Genomic DNA, 23,914 nt, shown 5'->3' with positions numbered 1-23,914 from the left:
TTCACTTGAAATTCTTAAGCATTTTATTCCATCCTGTGGCTTTTCAGCTTGTTTTTTTTTATTATATCGGTAACTTTGTTTCCGTCGCTTCTATCGGTTTTCCTTCAACTTTTTTTCTTCATTCATATTCATAACAGCTAATTTATTTGTTGTATCGTTTTACGAGTTTTTCATTTCATTTTTATTCATGTATTTCAATATTTTCTCGTCAACATTTCATTGTTTACACACATTTTTTGTTTTATCTTTTCATTTTGGGTGTCCAATCAATGGACCATCGATAGAACAATATTCTCTAAAGTGGTACGGTTTTGTTTTTACACTTTTACCTAAGTAATCTTTCTCTTTTTTTCCTCGTCTCGGTTTCGTTTCAATCAAAATCATTTCTTTGCCAAAAATGTCGTTCCAAACGCTATTCTTCTCCGTTGTTTTTCCTCATGTGTGAATATTTCTCAAATCCTGAATGAAATTGAATATTATTTACATTTCGTTTCTTTTTTTTTAAATTATTATTCATTGTTGGTTTTGGTTTTATTTTGTTGACTATTTGTTGCATATATGTGTGTAATGCATTTTAAATTGCAGCATAAAGCATCATAATTTGAGATTCGTATATTGACAATCGAGCGTACACATTTTCAGAAAGTATATTGACTATTTTAAAAAAATTGGCTTAAAATCACTGATTTATTTCAGGCACTGATTTTATCTATCGTTTATTGATCTAACAGCATTTATGTGTTTGCTATTAGTTTTATTTGTCACTTTAACTCCAATTTGAAAAAATTTCTTTAGTTTCTTAATGTATGTGTAACGTCTGCAATTCTTGTTCTATTAAGTTCACTCTGTGTGGTTGTATGTAAATAACGGTAAAATCTCTATCTTTGTATGGAAGAAAAATAAATGATAACGTATTAAAAAAAAAAAGTTGGTAACAAAAATGGTTGTCGTCAATGTCGAAGCAGCTGGCGTTTGAGATAAAGAAAAACAAAAGAGTTTTATGTACAGAATGATTAAGGTTTTGTTTGCTATATCACCGCGACAACTTGTGTTTCAAAACTACTATTTTATTTTAGAATTGAAAATTGAGCTGTGTATGCTGTACGCTGGTAACGGTTTCACTTTAGCAAAGTAAAGTGGTTGACCGGTTTGTGCGAAAATGTTTTTTGTCTCCGTGCAACGAGATTATTCGATCAACATAGTTTTTGCACACATTTTATTTGTTCAGTTCAATTCACTATATAAGTGTTACTGAACTCCGGATAGAAGAATAACGAATAAAACTAATATCAAGTTTTTTTTTCTTTAATCTTCTTGTGCATTGCGGATTATGTGTCTATCGTCTATTTTCTTTTTACTAATAATTCTATGCTATGTATTAACGGCAGGTACTTGAGTTTTCATTTATGTTAAAGTATTTTATTGCATTTTGTTCGCTGTTGAAAGTTTCAACTTGAAACAACAGCATGTGAAAATGCAGACTGTGAAATTCTCTCTTCCATGGAACGTGATCCATTTTAAGGGGAATTTCGCGCTTAGTGGTTGAGTCGTGTGTATCTGTGTGTACGGTATAACAGAGAAAAAAAGGAGGTTATAGATGAATCTGTGTTAGCAAAACTAACAAACAGTCGAATAAATCTATTTGATGTGTAAATAAAATGGTTCATGGTAATAAAACGGTAATACTTAGTGGTTATTAATATAGACAGTAGTTTTTTATGGCTATTGTAGGAATCGTAGTGTGAAAAAAGGTTTTTTTTTTAACAAAATTCGAAAACAATATTGTCTTTCATATATAAATGCTTAAAAGAAACAAAAACATATGGCATCACATGCGTTGTGATTGCGTCGTCGTGGTTTTTCTCTCTCATTGCGCTGCTTTTATGTTCGCTTCTTTAATAAAAAAAAGCATTTTGCTTATACTTTGTTTAGTATAAAACAGAAATGATTGCGTGGTCAAATGCTTTCTGAAAATGTTGAATTTTCTTTGTCATTCTCGAAAATGGATGCTTCGCTGGCAATTTTTTTCTTGTTATTGCATAAACTATATAAATGAGCACGGTAAAAAATATGTAGTAGTAAATATTTTCAATCTTATATATTCAAATTGTCCATTCGATCATTTTCAATCGAACCTCATGGACATTTGAATATATATTCAAGGCTATTTTGTATCAATGTAAAAAAAATCAGTTTCAAAACGAAATATAAATAAATTGATTCTCTCTCTGTGTGTATGTATGTGTTCCTATATCTGTACTATCATATTTAATAAGTGTTGTAAAAAAAAAAAAAACAAAAAAAAATTGTTTATCTCTCTGTTACGTTGAATATGACTATTGTTTTGGTGTAAAAATATGTTAACGGATTCTATCTTTCATTGATTGAATATATATTTTGTTTTGTTTTTTTTTTTATCTCACTTGTGTGATAAATAGTATGCAAAAATTGTTACTATTTGTGTTCACTTGATTCTTTTTCGATTACATAAAATGCAATAAAAATTGTCTCTGTATATTAACGGTAGTTTCAATAAAATACTATTTATAATTTAAATTAATTCTTTATCTCGGTTTGTTACTTGTTGAATGATGTTGAAGCAATATGAGGAAATCGTACATATTCACCTCTTTCAGCGAAACTTTGCATGACATATGAAATTTCCGTCTTCTTTTTGTTTTGTTCGACTAGCGAATGTATAAGAAAATTCGGGTCTCTGTCACTGGGAATTCACATATTGCTTCTCGTTCTCCATTTTGAATTGTTAAGATAAATGTGATTTTGTTTTAATGATTGCTTCTGATCGGTTCAGACTTTTTCAATATGGGGATAGACGCGGTGAAGATGTTTTAAATTTTCGTTTGGATCTCATTTCGGTCACATTTTGTGTGTGTGCGTGTTTAAGCGGCATGATTTGGTTGAGTCGATTGCATTTGTTGGTGTATGGCAATTTCGTGTTTGTGCTCACGTGCTATATGCCGTCGGACCGTGTTATTTCGCGTAAATGTTCTTGAACAGTACGGGCATGGTACACGTATACCTTGATGACGTTGTCGAATATGTGCACGTAAATTGGTTTCGTAGCCGTACAATCGGTCACAGTATAGGCACTTCAATTTTTTTCCTGTCATCATTCAAATTTGCAAAACGAATAACAAACATAAATTAGTAGAAATTGTGAACCGATTTTTTTTAGTTTAATTCTTATTCGAATTATTCATTCTCAACGATTAAGTTTTTGATTCGAAATTACTTGAATGATGCGCTTTTATTTAAGTGAATAATGAAAATCAATGCTTACCATCGGCTGTTTGAACTGTTCCACTTTTGCTGCTTAACTTTGTCTGATTCCATACATTGAGCATATCGGCCGGTGCAATTTGCGCCAAACTTGGTGGCAAACCGTCGCTTCGGGTTTCCATGTAACTCACCAATGATGTCGGTGTTGATGGTGTCGTATTTGATGTTGGCGGTTGCGGAGAATAGTCAGCTTCCAATTTAATTCGTAGATCTTCGGCGCCAGCCTTTACATACACAAAAAATAAAAACAACAAAAAATACATTAATTTCAATCAATAACATTTCATATATCTCTTTTTCATCCAATCAATTTTTATTATATTTGTTCAATCAAAAAATGTTCAATGTTTCAATTATTGCTATTCATTTCTCTATTGTATCACTTACGTCGCCTTCCTTCTTTATGTCGTCATCCTGATCTTGTCCGCTTTTCGATCCATTTCGTTCGTCTTGGTTGTCCGTTGATCCATTTCGTGCTGTTGTACTTGGGGGGCTATGATTATCATTTCTGCTATTTTTCGCAATGAAAAAAATCATAAAACCGTTAAAACCACTCATTTTGAAAAAAAAAATATTTTTTTTTTTCGAAAAATAAATTTCATTCGAAAATTGCGTTTTTGTTCAAAATAAAGAATCGTCCAAAACTAACCTGGATTGAGGTGATGCGCGTTCATTTTGTAAAGTGTCTGCTTCCGTTGGAGCCGTTGATGAAGCACTGCTTGATGGTCTGTAACAAACAATTCAATTAAAATCCATTGATTTTTGACAATTTCTAAAATGCATACCGGTTCCGTTTGTTAGAGCCAGCATTTTCAGCACTTCCCCGTGATCCGTCACGTAATACACTCTGTCGTTCTGGTTCACTGAATGGGCTACGTTGACCGCGTTTGCGTGTTGCATCGAACGGCCGATACATTTGTGGTATGTATGGTGCGAAACCGCCGCTCAATCCCGAACTGCTTGGATTCATTAACGAATCACATTCTTGTTTCAATGTATTCAATGGTAATGCCGATGGTGATGTTGCCGACGTACTGTTTCTTTGGTGTCTTCGTTCTTGTTCTTGTGATTGTTCTGCAGCCAAACGTCCATGTTCAGTTGACAAGCCTTTAACCTGCAAAAAAACACAATCGATGCAATTAATTTGTGCATTCCGATTGACGGCAAACAATGATTCATTCTCAATGCAAGAAGCACCAATTTGTGTGGTAGAGTGTTCATTGCAACATTTTTGAACTACAATAAATTACCTGAAGATTTTCAGCGGCTTTCAAGAAGCTGTTCAGTGCCTCTTGTGAAACGTGCACCTCACCCTTGTACATAAATTCAAGTAGCGCTGACATATTTTCAGCTGATGTTGCTTCTAAAATAACAACACACGATGAACTTGGTGGTGCCGATTCAAATAAGTCTGCAAAATTCTTCGAACATGCGGCCAAGATGAGTTTGTGTGCTCTGAAAACGGTACCTGAAAACCACATTGCAAAAATTCAATGATTTAGTTGTTTGTTGAAAAAGAAAGCAACAACAAAAATGTCTACTGTCAAAATCACTTACCGCCACAATAAAGCGTAACATCAGCCAATAGATCTGATTTAAATAGATTTGAGAAAGTCATCGCCAAATTTGACGAATAACTATTCCATTTAAGACAAAACTGCTGTTGGGGATCCATATTGTCAAACTGTTAAATGAAACGAAAGTAAAAAAAAGGCAACAATTATTTTCACATTCAAAATTGCACTATGCGAGAACCGATTGCCGGTTAAATGTGCAACGAACGAGACAAGAACACATGCAATTCAGTATCAAATGTCAATAAATAGAATGTAAGCGTTGCGTGCGCCATCTCGCACCGACTAGCCACAAGAATGTCATATATCCAATGTTGTGTGTTATGTCTTTGTGTTCTTATACGAAATTTGTGTATCTTCCATTGAATTATTATTGACGAGAGAGGGAAAGAGATTTCATGGATAAAATCATTTAGTGAGTGTATACATATCAAATCACAACTTTTGTTATGATGCCGATTTGAATCCATAACAATGGCATTTCCTTTCATAGCATTTTCTCTTGTTATTCTGAATAAAAATTGTATGGTATGAATATTGAAAAGTGGAAGTGAAGCAAGTCCGATAAAATAAAAACGTAGTTTGTTTTGTGTGAGGCAAAAAAATCAATAATTCGAACATGTAACTCCTTTCCAATTGCGTGGAAATGTTTTATGAACAAGGATAAAAACGATGGGTTGCAATCAAGAAATTCCAGTATGAATTTCCTGTTGCCTGTAAAATTTGAATATACCCAGGCTTATCTTTAGTTGGTTATCACAACAGTTTTTGTGCACCTTTTACTCTTACTCTTCAATCTTATGAACGCTCGTCACGGCATATTGAATTTCAATTGTTTGTTACCATTTCTGCTTGTGTTGTCTCTAAATGGAACAAGAGACCAAACACGAGACCGAGAGAGAGAGAGAAAGAGTGAGCGAAAAAATGGTACGTGTGCAAAATTTTCGGTGTACCGAGTTTTTCGATGAAATATGTGCGCCCATCGAAAATAAATAAAATTGTGCTAGTGTCTATTCGGCTAGGATTTCACTTCCTTTTTCGCATTTCCATTTATATCGACTGCTACTGTTCTAGTGCTGCTGCATGCACATCGTCGATTCATGCGCAATATCTATTAAAATTCTATATGTATAGTTTGACATCGTTGTTTTTATTGACTTTCATACGAAGTGGGCATTTTCCGTGTGTACGTTTTTTTCCCTGTTGTTTGTATTTGCACAGGATATTGTTTTTTTAAATCTTTTTTTTTTACCATTTTCCACTCATTTTTCATCGTTCGCTTTTTGTTTTTGCTTTCTCTTACCAGGATTTTTCAAGTGAAGCCATACAAATCAAAATGAACATTCAATAGAATGAATGTGTTTTTGTCATCATCGTCTTTTTGTCAAATACCTTAACAATGACATTTTTTCGATATTGTAAAATTCGAATTGATAAGAATAATCAAAGGAAAAACGTAGTGCTTGAAATTGAAAAGTTGAAAAATTTGTTCAAATTGCATTCATCAGAGACAAACAACGACCAAATCTCTCAATCCTATTAATATTCTTGCTACATGGCATTCGTTTTTCCCATCTAGCTTTGTTTCGTTTTTTATTTTGTGTATGCGCTACTCTCCATCGGCTCGTTTTTGGTCGTTCGTTTTATTGTTCAACTCGAGCCCATTGTACGAAAAACGTCGCTGTCATTTGATAAAAACACTATGAAATATCCGAGTGAGAGTGTGAGAGATAGAGATAGAGAGTGAGCAACCGAGCGAGTGAATGGAAAGAAACATGAAAAAGTTGTACAGTTCACTTCCCTTCTGATGCCTGAAAAATACAGGCTCATTTCCTTGAACTGCGTTTTTTATGTTTGCTTTCAAGTGCAGTCGCTCGGATAAGTTAAGGGTTGCTGCTGCTATCAATATTGCGCGTTTGGTAGGCATAGTGCGCGTTACATTCGATGAATAAGAGAATGGGAACTGTTCATGCAACATACACTCACAATGATGCTATCGCACCCAAAAAACGCTCCGACCAATTCAACGGAAAGAGAAAACAAACTTTCACTTTTGCTACGTTTGCTGTTTGCATGCACAATTTAATGACTGAATCCTGGATCGGGCCTTTATATCGTACTGTATGCCATACATATAGCTATTGCTATATATGGGGTATATTGTGACCATGTATTTACTCTATTGGCATTGCATATCCTTCTTTATGCTACCACACTTCATATCCGTGCGCATATAATGTATATTTGTATCGTATCCATTGAAATCGAATGTACGAATGCACGCACATAAGGTTAAATTGGGTCAATCTACAACTTTATGGGAAAACCGGTGTATGTACAGCTATGAGTGTAGCACATATATAGGTACGCATACACACGCATATACTGGGTATATAAATATGCGTGTAGTGAACGCCGTTTTTACGCACGTACGCATTTGCAGTGAAGAGGAGAAGTGTTGTGTAACTATGGTGCTATCACTGCCATGTAAACACATTGCGTTTGCATTGATAGCATGTTTTTATCATGATTTCAGTTTTCATTCGACAACGCATCGAGAGCGGCATATACCGTATGCGATAACGTCATTTTTTTCCAACTTTTTTTTGTGTGTGGTGTTGTCATGTTCTTCGGAGGATGCGCAAAATTTTCAATGTTATGTACACCGAGTGGAGTGTGTTGTTATCGTTGTTTTTGTTTGAAATGCGTTTATATGCGCGGGTGGAAAATGCGGAGGAAGCAATACACCAAGGGAGAGAGAGAGGGGTTGAGAGTAAGTGAGTAGAGTGAGTGAGATGAAGAATGAAAACGGAAAATGCTTGACATACTATATAGGCGAAAAATGGAAAATGCGTGTTTTGTGCATGTGAATGGAACGAACGATAAAGAGTGCGCGCGTATATACATTGAGCATATACAATGGTATGCACTAAAATAAGATTCCAAACCGAATATCCAAAAAGGAAACATGCCACTCATAGAAGATGGAAAAAAAAAGAAGAGACACAAATAAAACAATGTACACAGCGTTGCCGAAACGAAAGGGAAAATATACATTATATATGGGGATTGAGCTGCATTTTTTCATGTTTGTCGCGCTCTAACTCCGGCATTATTTTGTCTCGCTCTGTCGCTCAAATCACGTGAATTTATGTACCCAATATTACCCGGTTTGATATTGAACATAGTGTGCCTTATGTATACAAATGTGCGGGCGGGTGAGCGCGAGCGCGCGCATGTCCTCGTCATTCAAATTGAATTTTCATTTCACTTTCGTTGGCGACGCCACGCACACACATATTGTGTATTAGTATTTGGCATTTTTGGATTGTACATAGACTCCATGAGCAGTGGTTTGAGGTGGTTTCGATGTCGCCGTTTCACTCGTTTTCTATGGCTATCGTTGTTGTTTATCGGTGTACTTGCTATTCAATCGGTCTGTATATGTATTTTATGTATTCGAATGAAAGTGAAAAGCGGACACACAACCACGGCGACGACGACGATGACGACGAAAAATCATGATATGATGATGGTGATAACATAGTTTGGTCACGAATCGCTTGCGCTTTTTCCCCCATGCCTCTCACATTCAGCCCAAAAACACCCGCAGTGTTCGTTCTATATACATTTTGAGCGCTTACAAAATACTTTTAAATGCTCATCGTTGCTTTTTCTGGCATTTTTTTTTCGCCTCGTACCGAAAACAATTCTCGCTCGAATGCAATATACTGTATATGTGCAAGTATGGTTTGATAGCGAGTGTTTTTTTCTTCTTTCAGCTTTTCCGTTCTCGTTGGAGCTGACACAAGAGCGAATTGATGAAAGTGAGCAAGAGAGAGACATTGAGTCTGAGCGAAATAGAGAATCACTTATTTTTAATGGGTTTGGCTTTGATAGAATCAATGCGCCTTTGCCATTGTATAGGTATGAAATTACATACATTTTTGATGCCGTTGCGTTTGCTGACATTGCATTCAAGCGAAGAGGTGGGGAGAATGCCCAAATTTCATTTAATATTATATGGCGCATTTATTGCATTTCGTGGCGTCGAATTTCTACTAATATTTAGTAGCCATGATATGAAGTTCTTCATTTGCATGTGGAATATGAATTAAAAAAAAAATCGATTCCAATTTTCGACAGCATTCGTCGTGTGTTTCCCCAAAAAAAAGTAATTAAAATCATGAATGTAACGACGCGTTCTACCAAAACTCGCTCTCATTGTATTTAAAATTAAATATACATAGTTGAATAATTGAAACGCTTTTCCTGCCATCAAACATTCATATATAAAATGCGTTGTTAGAATTGTAATTGGAAAATATGCGTGCGTCTCTCGTATTGATTGAACGCATTTCTTTCATTGGTTTCGTATTCAAATTCCGCTATTGATTTGCCGATGAAAATTGTTTCTTCCGTGTATTTTTTTTTCAACCAAAAATTTCCTTTGAAATTTCTCTAAATTGAAATGAGATTTATTCGGTTATTGTTCAGTTTGTCGAATGTTGTTTGGGGCTTTTCTACGATTTCACCGCGCGTCATAATCATTTCCTTCTAAAAATGTTGGGCCTTATGTAAATCGATACCGAATGAAAACAGCAATATTAATGAACGATAACAGCAACATTGATCGATAAAAGTCACACAATTTTCGGCTTCAATTGTGAAACAACCCCACTTCCAACCAGAAGTTAACAAATTTGTTCCGCTCCGAAAGCAATCACTTTATGAAATTTTAATTAGGGAAAATGTGAAAAAGGCATTTTTGGACAAAACTGCCCATTTCGAATTGAAATACGGAACTCAAAACAGGCGCGATTTCTTAGAAGGAATTTGTTTGAGACTGTTGTCACATTTGAAAATGTATAACCATCTTTTAGTAAACAACGCCACGTATTCGGTGTATTGACACAGCAAACAAGTTTTTAAAACAGATTTTATATATTATTTTACGAATTACCATACATTTTGGGAAAATGTTTGATCTAGTTACTGCTCTCCTAAAGTAGCTGTTAATATGAATAATAGGTCGAATTCAATTCAAAGAATGTCAACTGGAATTGAAAGTTTGATTTCCCACGCCTTAATTGGAGTCCATTTCCATTCCTGTTGTTCACATTGTATATGAATTATAATGGGAAAAGTTAGAGAAAATGTTGTATGCATACTATTCACCATGGTGAATGTTTTCATCAAATGAAAAACGGTCGTCAGTTACCATTAAATAATTTTCAAGTTTTACGTTTGAAGTTTTTCCGTATTTTAACTGATCACGAAAGAAGTCAAGCCTTTCAATTTGGACGATTTTATCCAAAAGAAAAAATCGATAAGCCATTGAGAGAAAATGCATTTTTTTTTTCATTTTTAATGTCTATTAGTTCCTGGATCTCTTCTTTCCATATATATCCGAAGAACACTAACCGCAGTTTGGAGAGTATTGATTGACAGTGTTTTGTTTGATAAAACCCTCACTTAAAACCAGAAGAAGTTGACATATTTTCAGAAGACCACTTTTTCTCTATGAAATATTAATTAGAAGAATGCGGCATTTTTGGAATATCCAACATTGCCCCTTTCACATTTTAAGTGCGTAATAGTTCCATGATGTAGAAATTTGGTATAACTCCATACTATTATTAATGTTGTTAAATATTTATGATTCGGATAATTTAATTTTAAAATTAATTGAAATAAAGTACAACGTTGGTGCGTTTGTGGGATGGTCTTCACCAATGAAAAGTGAAAACATATACCAGAGTTTTTATCGCCTCATAACATTAGAGTTTTGAAACAACTGTACGTTAATATGACATCATTTTTAATGTCGTTGAAATAAAACTTTTGGGTCATCGCGAAGTAAAAACATTTTTTTTCCAAATGTACCTATTTTCCAAACAAACCATATCATGTCAATATTCCCTTTTCTCGAAATAATCGCTATTGAAACTTTATGCTTCAAATTTCATAATTTCATTAATGGAATTTCCGGAGCAAATTTGACGTCAGAAAAAATGGCAGCAGCAGCAGCAGCATCATACATCTCATACACACTGACGAAAGCTTCTATATTTAGCATGCAATGTCAATCAGTGTGTACAAGGAGAAATTCAATGTTACAAGACGATAAATGGAAGAGCGATAAATCATGCACATTATTTTCGAGCTATGTTGCACACTGGCATTGCGTCGCATCCGTTTTTTCGTTGCAAATTCGTTGAAAATAAATTGAGTAATTTTGGGAAATTTTGTGCTTGTTTTCGGAGAATAAATAGATTAAATGTGTTTATCATTGCATATGGTGAAGCGCATCAAACATCGTTGACTCATGCGATTCTCGAAAATCGATTAAGTTACCCGAATGTAAAAGGACAATGTTATTTATGCGCATGTATCAAGTAGATAATATAGTATAAAATGTAGTCATCATTTTAAGTGCATGAATCAACAAATTGAACGCATTGAATTTGTGCGATTCTAACTCTTTTGATGGTCGATTTTTTTTTTATATTCGTCGTTTTTCATCTTCGAATAAAAAAGCATTTACTTTGATATGACAAACAATCGATATTAAAACATCATTTCAAAGTCATTTCATCGCCACAGACAGTGCAAAGAACAAGTTTGAATGTCAAACTTCCGATAGAAGTTGCAGCAACAACAACAATATTCGGCAAAAAAAATACACAGCACCAAATGCGCGATGACTAAAATCTTCCAAGAATGTCGATTGCATTTTTTCGATGGAGCGAATGTGTATATATATTCAAAATAGCGAATGGAATTGCGCGTCGCATTATGTCTGCTGCAGACGATCTCACCGCCAATATGTGAATGCATGTGTTTGTGTGTGTGCTTTGCCATTGCTATGGTACTGCATCACGACTTCATTGCGGTTGAAAGTGATCTAAAAATATATTTTCATGATGCTATTGAAATAGGCTGTGTCGATTGTGAGTGCCGGATTTTCAAATGGTCTCTGCCGTTTTTTTTTTGTTTCTCTCGTCTCTTGTCTCACTCTCATTGGCGATATACATGTGCAATGGCAGCTAGACCAATTGCATATTAAATTCGCATATATTCTGTCGTCGACAATACACCGTCAGACAACCACTCAGTGTCTCGCGACTGCATATACACACACACACTTTCGCACATACAATGGAAGAGACCAATGACGAATCATTTGCAAATGCGAGAGAGACTCGGTGTTTTCTAGAATTTAGCTTGAAATAGAATATGCTTGCTGCTGTAACCAACCAATAAACAAACGAGCCAAATTTATTCGCACATTGCTGCACATAGACACACACACATGGACGCAAAATAGCAGAGAAAAGGCATACCAAACAAATGAATGAAGTTTGAAACGAACGAAGAGAATGAAAAAAAAAATACGATGAAAAAAATGTTTGTAGCACTAAAAGTGATGAGTGAGAAAGAGAGCTGTAAGGAGAGCTGAATGTGTTGTTTCCGTCGCGTCGCATCGATGCATATAATTTCATTGTATGGTTTTGGCAGTGCTTGCCATTCCAAACTGATTTACGTGTGTACTGCACATTGTATGCGTGTAGTACGAATCGAATACAAAATGTTGAATAGAACGAAATAACCAAGTAGAATGAGACTCTTGTGTAGAATGAACCGAAAAAAAAACTCCCGACATTCGGTGTGCGCTACCGGGCTGTATAGAATGAGCCAATCGAGTTGAGTTTTATGTGCATTATTGAAGAGCCAGTCTCATATAGTCTTCAAAAATAAATCATCGCCGAAAAAAGCAACGAAAACAATACGCGTTGCACAAAAATATACATCGTAGAAACTAAGTAGCGAACGAATGACAACAACAATAATAATCAACTAACAAAATTGAAAACTGGCGTGTGTAATCAACGGCACATATGAATATATTATCGTCGCTGTATTGCTGTTGTTATTGTTGTTTTTTGGCCCGTGTTCTATTCGAATTATATACACAGATATATAAATTAACTGCTGCACATACGTACCATAGAACTACGAAAAAAAGACCTTAAAGAAATAATCGACACAATACATTCGTAACGATTTTTGGCTGCATGGTGGAATTCACCAATCACGCGCATACGTTATTGTATCGCAAAGAGACACAAAACACTAACATTTTTCGCTGTTGCTGCCACCACATTTGCGTTAAATGCATACAACAATCAGGACTACATTATCGTATATTTATTATTATTTCAATGGTGTGCTTTTTTCGGGCATTTTTTTCGGGTCCGAATGCTATTTAGCGCTGTTGTTGCCTAGCACATTTGATTATTGTTGCTGCTATTGCTGGTGGTGGTATTGCTCTGCGCTGTTTTTTTTTTTCATTCAATGCGAATGAATAAAAAGTTTTGTTAATGTTTGCAAGCAAACGACAAGTTCACCGAATAAAAACACATTCATTTAAAGTTTCGATGCATCGTCTCTCTAATTTTAACGTTAAATGCTCGCGAAGGTTAAAAGTAAATTGCACAGTGTTTTTGTGAGTTTGTTTTTTTGTTGTTTTGGCAGTATTCAAGCCGGAATTCTTTTTCCAAGTACTATTATGTTCAAATGAAGCAGTTTCAAGCGATTTGTGTACAGTTCATTTAATGCAGCATATGACTATTCCAATTTTTTTTTTGATTCGACTATTTCTTTTGTTTGAAGGGTTTTTTTTCAGTCATTTTTTCCGCATCAAAATTCCATTTATTGCGTTGTTAGAACATCTTACCTGCTCAAAACTATTCATGAGAATTGAATGAGTCTACAACCATAAATGATCGAGCATGAATGTGCACGAATGGCCATTTCTTCTTAAATTCAATCATTCATAGGCAATTATGCATATAATGGATTCGAAAGAAAGACGAAGACAAACTTAGCATCATTTGGTTTGACATTATGCACGGTTGTCATTATCGTAAACGATATCGGACGAATTTGATTTCGAGTATAAAATCACAAGAATCATTTCAATTATAGTGACATCAACAAAAATACGATTTTTCTATATTTGTCGCCGTGTCTCGGAATCTAATCATTTCAATTTTGCTCAGAAATGCCATTCTCAACGCAAAATCGGACGAAAATTGCCACATGTCAACGAAAAACCGAATGATAACCATACCTCATGTATATAAAATTCTAACACAAAATGAGCCATATTTTGCGTGTGTTTATTTAGTATTGCTTTGTTTCTGTTTATAAAACATAATAAACATACGCGAGTGCGCGCACGCTCATCAAATCACCTTTCCATGCCGAATGGTTTTATTCTTTATTTGCCAAATCAAGATGTGTATTCATTTGTTTTTCGTACCAAAAATGTGATTATTCACACATGGACACATCTCTTTCGCTCTCATTTTCGAGATCATAACACGCGCGTGCACATAATAAATATAAGATAACGCGCGTTCGCATTGTCTCTCATTCGCTGTCTCTCTCTTCCTCTCGTATCTCATTCTATCGTTCATTGAGGCGAAAAACGATGGAAATGATGAGACAAGACACCAGGAAAAAAAAATGTATTTATACGAGATTCAAAGCAACGAAAAAAAAAAGTTATAATTGAAGATATTCAGACAATGATTATGTAATATAGTCCGCGTGATGTATTTTCGGTATTTGGCAGCGTACACACATCTGGATGTGAAATACATACACACATAGAGAGAAAGAGAGTGCGAGAACGTGGAACGCAGCAAAAAATATGACAGCGCCAAATCATCGTGTGAATGAAATTCCAACCAGCCGACAAAATTCCGAAACACTTTTTTTTTGTGCTCATTGATTTTAATTGCCCGTTCGTTAGAAACCATATACGCAAAAATTTACGTATGCTGTGGATTCGCTATGCGATAATAATAATGTGATGCATAACCTCGATGTGACGGTACCTTTTCGAAACAATGAGGCGCGAAAAAGAAGCGAATGCAAAAATCCCTCCAACGAACTACAGGACAAAACAGAAAACCGCATTTTTTGAATATTGTTCGTAGAAAAGAAGCATATGATTTTCTGTATACATGTTGTTTATTCACAAAAGACGCATCTTAACTGGCCAAGTTCTCTTTCGTTCGTTTTGAATATTTACAAACGATTTGATTGTGTAAATATAAACATTTGTGTTGCAGCGAAAAATGCGATCATTCAATCGGTCGTCTTTTCTTTTTTTTCGTTCATTCTTTTAAAAGAAACGATTTGTAAATTGCATCCAGTTTGTATTCCAAACAATTTTGACCGCATTTATAATGAAAAAAAAAATAACAATTTACACACTGACGAAATACGAATGATTTTAACTCTCGTCAATATGCTTGTACATTCAACGGGCTGCGACGAAAATGTTCAATACACCAGAATATGTGTCATTGAAATTAATTTCTTTTCGTTCTGCTGAATTAAAAACAACAACACGCAAGCGAAAAAAAAGCCACACATAACACTCGCTCTATTATACAATAGTCAAAAATTGGTGCTGCGCTGTATGGCGCATCAGTGGTCATAAAAAAGATTGAATTCATTGTATGTCGGCTTGCATTTGTGTTCGTATGACGTTGTTGTGCTGATGATGTTTTGCTGTTGCTGTTGGTTTCGTTGCTATTCGTAAGTTTCCATTTATATATACGGCTGTTTTGTTTGTGCATATTTTCGTGCAGCAAATACAGTTGCGCCATTACTTAGCGAGTTTTATGGTTTGTTGTTTTTTTCTTCTTCTTCTTCTTCTTGATTTGGTTTCAGTTGAATCGAGTGACATTCAACAAAAACGCGCATCTTGAGTGAATACTTTTTGTCTCTTTCCCTGTCATCATCTAATCTTTTTTTGGCGAACGATAATAATGCACACGAGACTGTCATTTTTTTAATGTTGTGTTCATTGTCGAAGCGTCGTTTACTTTGTTTATTTCTGACGCATTTTCGGCAACGGCAACAACAGCAGCAGTCATAGCACCGTTTTGCAAATGTGTTAGAAAATAATAGGAATAAAACGAAGCAAACGTGGCATTATGCGCTCTCACTGTAGACGTCGTTATTCAAAACGGCTGAAAAAACAACCACAAGACCTTGAACAATTTGCATTCACGATTTGCCTGACTCTTTTCTTCTTACTGCCTTTTTTCAATGATCGCTCTTCACACACCGTATTTGTGTGCATTTGTGCTAATGTATGTGTGTGTGTGCGCTTCGTTTCGGTTGTTGTTTGTTATTTCGACAATCAAGACCAATCGATGCAAAGAAACATCGCTTTTTATAATTTTCAAGTCATGGCTTTTTTTGTCTCACAATTGTGTGCATGGTTTTGGTTATAGCATGAGGAGTGAGAAAACAAATTGAAAGAGAGATGATTTGAGTCGTTCGAGTTTATCAGCACAACAAACAAATAATTTTTCTATTTAGTTCCTGATTTCGTTTTTATTATTACTTTGTGGTGTATTTCCCGTTTGTTTTGAACGCATCACATTTGGGTCGCGCTCACAGTTTTTGATTCAAACTGATTTCAAACATCAGCTTAACCATGAAAAACCATTAGCAGAGACATTTGATAACCCTTACACATTAATCTTCTCACTGACGCATTTTTTCATAAGACTCGCAATGATTTCAACATTAAGAAACAAATTGCTTAAAATTATTATTCATTCTCAAAATTTTCGAGCAACATTTTTACATTTGCTGAAAAAAAAAGTTCGTCGAATCGAAAATTCGGAATAAAAATGTGTTTTTGTCCTTCACTGAGCCGATAATGTGAAGTGTACGCATTGTCTTTGGCATTGCCGAAAAATATCTATCATTCTAATAATGATTAGAAACTTATTGATTGCGTATGAATTTTTTCTTTTTTTTTCTAATTCTGTGTTATTCGACACGAAACAGTCTCGCATGTTTCGCATTTCGGTCAAATATTATCAAAGCAGTTGTTTACGACTCAGGTGCCGATTGGATAATTTTGATCGATTTCGTTTGTATATATCTGCTTTGTGTATTTGTTTATAGCGGTTAATTTATGTCAAATTCGATAGACAAATATCGTTTCACAATCGCAGCTTTATTCTGTATTTTTTTTTGAAAAGTAATGAAAACTCTTCTTAAAATTATGATGCAGGGAAAGACAGAAAGACAGATATAAAAAGTAAAAGCGAGAAAAAACACACTAAGAGAGATATAGAAAGAGAACGAGAGTGATTGTTCTCTGGCTGTCAAACTGATTTATTCCAGTTTAAATTTGGTCGATGTCAAATGTATATGGGTGCATTGTATTGGTACATAGAAACGCAATTACTGATGCTCCGAATTGTGTATTTCTTCAAGAAATTTTCTTGTCAAACTTGATTATGCTCAAAAGCGAAATGAAGTTACCATTTGGGCAGAAAAAAATTGATGATGAGAAAAAAACATGATTTGCGACTTGAAAACAAGCGCGAATTTTTTCGCATTAACCCAAAAAAAACTCCTTTACTTCTTACAACGCACATATTCTTCACCCCAAATATTTTTTTTCTCATAATTTTTTGACTTTACTTCAAGTTACTCTCTACTTCTCTCTTTCTCTCGCTCTTTCTTTCTTTCTCCCTCAAAAAAAAAAAATAGTACAATATACCATGCCCATTGATAGTGTATACGCTCGCATTTGCAAATGTGTTTTTTTTCCTGTGGAATTCATCCGTATAAAACGTGTAATTGAAAAACGGAAACATTGGCTTGAAAATATTTTCTTCGCACGCAAATCGCGTAATTTATTTGTTTGTACGTATTCGAGGGTACGAACGCCGAAAAAAAGAATCGCCACGAAACGTTACATTTTCTACGCATGCTAATTTCGAGTTGCATTCACTTTCTTCCAATTTTGTGTGGAAATTCTAATATATAACTAATTTAATGGCTGTTCTTTATTGCTTCAAATAACTTAATTTGGAATTCCTTCTTGGTGACTTATAAAATGTCAACAAAAATCAATTGCACTTTCCTTTCGTTCGCAAACATTAAATTTGTAGAAGGTTAAATTCGAGTATTTTGTATGTTTGAATTGAAATTAAATTGGGGACGATAATTAAGGCCATCGCAGATACACAACCACACACACTCATGAGTCATTTCAATTGAAAATGTTGAAAATGATTAGATAATGAATGCAGAGCGTAAGATAGTAGGAATTTTTTGTTTTTCACCATAATTTGGCACACGCGTGCATAGTACGAAGAAAATATTCGCAATCGGAATGAGATAAAGAGTGAACGAATAGCGACTTGTCAAAATTATGTTCGCCCATATATATATATCTGGGTAAATGAATCGATTACAAAACCTCTACCAACTGGCCTAATTCTGCTGTCTATCGTTAATTTTGACTCTCTCTGCGTGTGTGTGCGCACTCGCGCGCTTGTTTTTGTTTCTATTTGATGTTGTTGGCGGATTGCGTATATTGTCGTTTATATTTACAAGCTTGTCGAAATCACTCATTTATTTATACGTCTTTATCGAGCCGTTTTGTGGAGCGCATTGTACGTGTTTGTGTTGAATGCATACAAACGGCATACACAGCACAACCAATTTCACCTCGAACGATATAGCGATGGTGTAGCGCGTGCACATAATTTACGCTCAGATTTATGTGGTTTATTTACAAATTGAGCATATTTTATTGCTGTGTTCGCACACAAACATGCAATTATTAGGCGATTTTTTCCGCATAAAAAATACATACACACGGAGCGATCAAAGTGAAATGTAGAAATGACTTGAAGGCATGACGAAAAACCCAACACAACAATTTTTTTTTTTTTTTTTTGAATATATGAATGTGTTACAGAATAGAAAAACGAGAAAATAGAATCGACACAACGAAGAATACCGAAAATGTATGCGTGAATTGATGCAATATTTCGGCGGAGAATATACATTTTTTGTTTGGCTTTTGTTCTAATGTCACACGGGTAAACAGTGTGTGCCGTGTGCCAAATTACATTTTTCGCTTTGTGAAATGAGAATATTCGCGGTTGGTTTGTGTGGCTAAGTTTCAAATCAATTTTATTAATATTTATGCAACACGCAGCTATTGCCACAGCCTTTTCATTTGTTGTGTGTTGGATTTTACTGTAAACATACGGGCCCATTCAGCACTTTTTTTCTTTCTACTCGTCAACTTTATACGGTGGCATCTGATGTCACTGTTGTCGAATTGACATTCGCCGAATTATAATTTGAATATGCGGAATTAATTTTTGTTTTTGTTCACACAACCTTAATAGATGAATAAGTACAGTCGCATTCTAGCTTCGAATGCGTTGCGTGTTTGTAAATGCGCGCCTACACATCTACATGTTCGCCTCACATTCATTCGTTCATGTGCTGTGCTGTGCTGTTAATGCTGTTTTTAATTCGATATTTTGTCTCGCTTTGGTTCACCGTCAATGCCAATGTAATATGTATTTTTTTGGGGGCCCTCTTTTACGCTTACGTACATTCTGCAACTATAGCAATTCTCATATTTCCATTGGACTTGAGCGCAGCAGCAATGAACGAATAAAATAAACGCAATCTGGTATATATGTGCACAAATGCGATTTTCAATTGAATCCCCCCATTATTTGCTATGTCTCTTTCTATCGCATTCGCAAAAAACAGTGCCGACACACTGTTTGCAGTTGTATGGGTGCACATGTGTGCGTGTGTATGGCATCTAAGCAAAGAACAGCAGACACACATTTACAGTTAGATGGAAAATCCTACTAATTCATCAAACGCATTCATTACTACGCAACTATGGCTTGAATAAAGAAAGAGATGTTGAAAAAAGGCAACAGCAACAGCAACAACGACGACAACGTTGAATGCCGTTTTTCCCAAAAAACGCACACACGCATGCAGCTGACGGTGTAGATTGAAAGAGTGTAGGCAGTGAAACCTGGCCCGACACTCCAATTTCGATGAATTCAATGTGAAAATAGCATACGACGCATTGTGAAAACGATGATAATAAATTTCATTTCGAAAAAGTGAAGTAATATCATTTCATATATTGATTTTTCCTCGCTCTGTCCCATTCGCACTCTCATAATTCATAGCGAATGTTCACTGACACACGCATACACAATACACATGCACCGGACAGCAGTGGCACAGGCCTAGTGCGTACTGTATGTGTGCAGCGAGTTGACGAACGATGTAAAATGGAGAGCGAATGAGAGAGAACGAGTGAACAACAGCAGCAGTCGTGCACACACTTCGCTTCTACTCGGCTCGAGTGTGTTCGGTCGATTTTCAATTTCTCGTTATGTGAAAATCTATACGCACATTTTTGAATGTGACAGCGAGAGCAAGAGATAGTGGGAGAGAGAGAGAGAGAGTGCGAGTGCGCTACAACCGTGTAATAGTATATACAATTCGGAATAAAGTGTGGATACACACCGAACAATCCATCATCAAACTACCACGCACATTCGATTATTTCGCACATTAAAAATTCAATGGGACTTTTGAGTTTTTCGGGTTCTTACATGCTTCTTCTTTTTCGTCAAATATCAAAACAATAGCAAATGACGTGAAGAAGAGAAAAAAAGTCATTGAGAACGGCCTCTATGCACATCCTGGATGGAAGGGTAAACATTTCTAATTTACTCTCTTTCAGTCTCTCTCTCTTTCATTCTCACGTACACATGGCATCTGTGTTTTTCATATGTTCCTTTCTTCGGCGAATATAAAATATAGATGTGAGAGGGCGAACAGTCGGCAGGGAACATTGATAAATTATTAAATAGCTGATGACAAAAAAACCAACAACAGAGACACAAACGAACAACCAAAATCTGTAATTGAAGATGGATAAAGAAAGGATTGTTATGATGAATGTATTTTATACATTCATATTTTGAACGTACATCGAGCGATGGAAAATATATGCTGATGATGTGAATTTCATTCAAAAATGCGCAGCGCATGCCGTGTCGTTCATTGTTTTAAATACCTTAATTCAATGCCATTACAACTGTAATTATATAGATTGAAGTCGTGTTGTTTAATTAAAAATTAATAGCCGAAGATAATGTTCAAAAAGAGTATTTTCTCGGTGTCTTCTTCGGCAACCTCACAAAGCGATTCCCATCCATTTTAAGAATAATAATTTTTGTTGCCGTTTATGCACAATATAAGATCGAATATAATGTTGTGCCATTTATTTCACATATATAAAATATGCATGATCCACATTTTTCAACCCATCATCTTAAATAACTCTTCGCTGGGAGAGAAAAAAAACGTAAAACAATAAAAAAACGCGATGAATACACACATTTTATGTTGCGTATGTATTGTGCGTTTATTTTTAAAATCACATGAAAATAGCCCATTTGGAATAGTATGCAAATGTCTTTGTCTAAACAAAGCGCAGAAAGTGCGTATGTGCAGTCGCATGAACTAACCCAGAAACAAAATAACAACAACAATGTCAATAGAAAATGACACAAACACTCGCTCAACACGCATAAAATGCTGGATGCGTGCAGCGAATGGATTGCGTGAATGCGAACCAAGAGCTCCCATAAAAAAACGAATATGCGTGTATATGGATAGAGAGAGGCATATATATATATTTGGGCTGTACTTTTGTAATACATCTTTCGTGTATCGATCTGTTTGGTTGTATACGTGCGTTTTATTCATGCGTTTTTTCGTCGTATAATGCATATGCGCGCTACACACCTTGAAAACTATTGTGTAATATATTTTGCCTGTTTTCCTCATTTTCCCATTTTTTCTCTGATTTTTTTTTCGCTCAGTCCTTCTCTCTCTCTCTCTCTCTCTCTCTCTCCATCTCTGTGCGTATTTTTGTTTCATCGAGGAAATAGTGTCAATTGAATTAGATGACAATTACGTCTGTGAATCTACCATAAATATTAATAACATAATCAATGTTCTTCGGTTTTAATTTGCGTGAATGGAAGAAGCGCCGTTCAAAAAACACGAAGAAACAACTAGAAACTGTTCGCCAGTTCGGTATCAATGCTGAAATAGAAACGAATTAGCACACATTAAAATTAGTGTGCTACACGCGCTCCAACTCTGGATTTGGCGACGGATATGTGTGTGACACGAGCGAACGATAGTCGTTCATTTCGTTCGCTAATATCTTAGTCACACGAGCCGCGTTTCAAAACTACCAAAATTGCAACAACGATTTCTGTTTTTTTTTGCGCGATCGCTTCGACAACAAAAAAAAATGATTTTTTCTATGTTTCGCAAAATTAGTCGGATTATGCCCAGCGAATCGACCGCTTAGAAGCGTTTGACTCTTTCCTCAAAAAAATGGTGTTATCAAAATTAAGTAGGGAAGATAGAGATTATCATAAGAGCACTATGATTTTTTTTTTGTTCGGCATTGTGGTTGATACACTTGCTCTCTTTTTGAAATCATCGCACGAAATGTGAACGACTTATTTTTTCTCTTGATAAATGACAACTCTCACACAAATTGAAGTTTCTTGAAACATCCGATGTTTTTCTATGTTGGATTCAGATGTCAGTGAATCATTTATTTTATTCTAACGCGAATGCACTGGTTCCGGTTCGTTTTTAGTACGATGTTTATGTATATTTTTAGAGTTCTTTCTTTATTTGAAAAAAAAAAAAAATAATAATAATAATAATGAGTAGAAAAATGGGTCTCACCTTTTCAAATGCGTACTGATTTTCAAATGAAACGTTGATTGATGATTTTAATGTGCTTCCGTGTGAAAATAAAACTCTCAACGAGAGCTAAAACAATTATTTAACTCTTTCCAAATGAACGATCTGCTCGGAAAAATATTATCCTTTTTGATGCCTTTTGTCAAAAATCCGAAAATGTTTTTTTTAATGTCCAAAGATGCACTTTTTTCTAACTCAATTTCAAAACATTTAATTTTGCTTCCAAAGTTTTCCGATCGTTATTTAATTCAGTTCGATTTTCACTCAATTTTAGACCATTTTTGTTTTGCTTTTTTGATTATAAACACAACGATCTTTTAGGAAAAAAAAAAGAAAAAAAAATAACTTGAAAAAAGGTAGTAATTGAATGTTCCTTTGATTTTTGTATTGTGTCCGAGAATGGAAATCATTCACTCATTTTCCGTTGAATTAGAAATTAGTTTCCAATAAATAATATTGGCGTCACATTGATTGTTGCCAATAAATTTCCACCAACCAGTGTGTCTTGTGTGCAGTGGCACTCATTCACGTTGATTTTTCCTTCCAAAAAACACACACTGTATTTCCGCGCGCGTATTTCGAATATTAAGAAAATCAAATCGAGCGCAAAGAAAAATATTTAAAAAAAATTATCAAAAAAATCCTCGTTCAACGAGTTTCGATCGATTGTTGCACTGTTTTTTGAAATAAAAAAAAATCTTCTTTGCAGAAAAGTAGCCAAATCACTTTCACTCAATTCTATCTTTTTTCGCTCCACAATACGTTCTTTGTCAATGATGCAATTAAAAATTGCATTCAATGGATATTGTTGACTCGTTGAGATGTACTTGTGTATTTTTTTCCTCGTAATTTTCGTGGTTTAAATTTTTGCTCACAATTTTTTTAATTTTTAATTTTTTTTTTACGTTTTATCGTGTTGAAAATGCAATTTAGTAGTGATTAAAAATTTTATGATATTTTTTTGAAAAGAATTTCTAGCTTTTTTTCGATAGCAATGCACTGCGAATTTTAGTGCAAGCTCCAAGCACCTCCAAAACCTAGGGCCGAATAGACAAACATAAAAGTTTAGAGTTGCGTTTTGGCCCGGTTATACATTTTTTGGGTATAAAACGAAATGAAATGTAAGCAACTAATGTGCAGCTAGTTCGTATGCGTTAGTCCGTAACGATGTTCGCGGCCACTGCGACTGCTACTCTCTGTTTTTGAATGTGCGTGTGCATGTGTTTGTATATGGATCGTAACTGAGATAGAAGCAGCAGCAGCAATGCTGTGTTGTTGAATTGCCGAAATTTTTTTTTCCAACGTTGGTTTCGTGTGTCGTTTTTGTCGTTCGCATTCACTGTGATATT

General features: G+C 35.1%; 1 protein-coding gene across 3 annotated transcripts; it reads right to left on the bottom strand.

The window, feature by feature from the left end:
- On the bottom strand, positions 1–23,622 carry LOC116341555 (zinc finger protein chinmo). Of its 3 annotated transcripts, none has more exons than XM_031768697.1 (9): positions 22,548–23,622; positions 4,858–4,984; positions 4,551–4,768; positions 4,086–4,414; positions 3,950–4,027; positions 3,688–3,808; positions 3,302–3,524; positions 2,628–3,124; positions 1–459 (listed from the first exon to the last, which is right to left on the bottom strand). In XM_031768697.1, exons 2-8 carry the CDS (start codon positions 4,973–4,975, stop codon positions 2,901–2,903), a joined length of 1,311 nt encoding a protein of 436 aa, XP_031624557.1. In that variant the 5' UTR covers positions 4,976–4,984; positions 22,548–23,622; the 3' UTR covers positions 1–459; positions 2,628–2,900. The 3 variants fall into 3 exon arrangements, with proteins under 3 accessions (XP_031624557.1, XP_031624556.1, XP_031624555.1); XM_031768696.1 differs by having other exon boundaries at positions 2,620–3,124; positions 3,688–3,811; positions 22,548–23,620; XM_031768695.1 differs by having other exon boundaries at positions 3,688–3,811; positions 22,548–23,620.
- Positions 23,623–23,914: the final 292 nt, after the last annotated feature.

The sequence above is a fragment of the Contarinia nasturtii genome, unplaced genomic scaffold, assembly GCF_009176525.2.
Source record: "Contarinia nasturtii isolate CC-2019 unplaced genomic scaffold, AAFC_CNas_1.1 Cnas_scaffold_745, whole genome shotgun sequence".
Classification (NCBI taxonomy): domain Eukaryota; kingdom Metazoa; phylum Arthropoda; class Insecta; order Diptera; family Cecidomyiidae; genus Contarinia; species Contarinia nasturtii.
The sequence above is the reverse complement of the archived record's forward strand: the minus strand, read 5'-3'. Positions and strand labels throughout refer to the sequence as shown.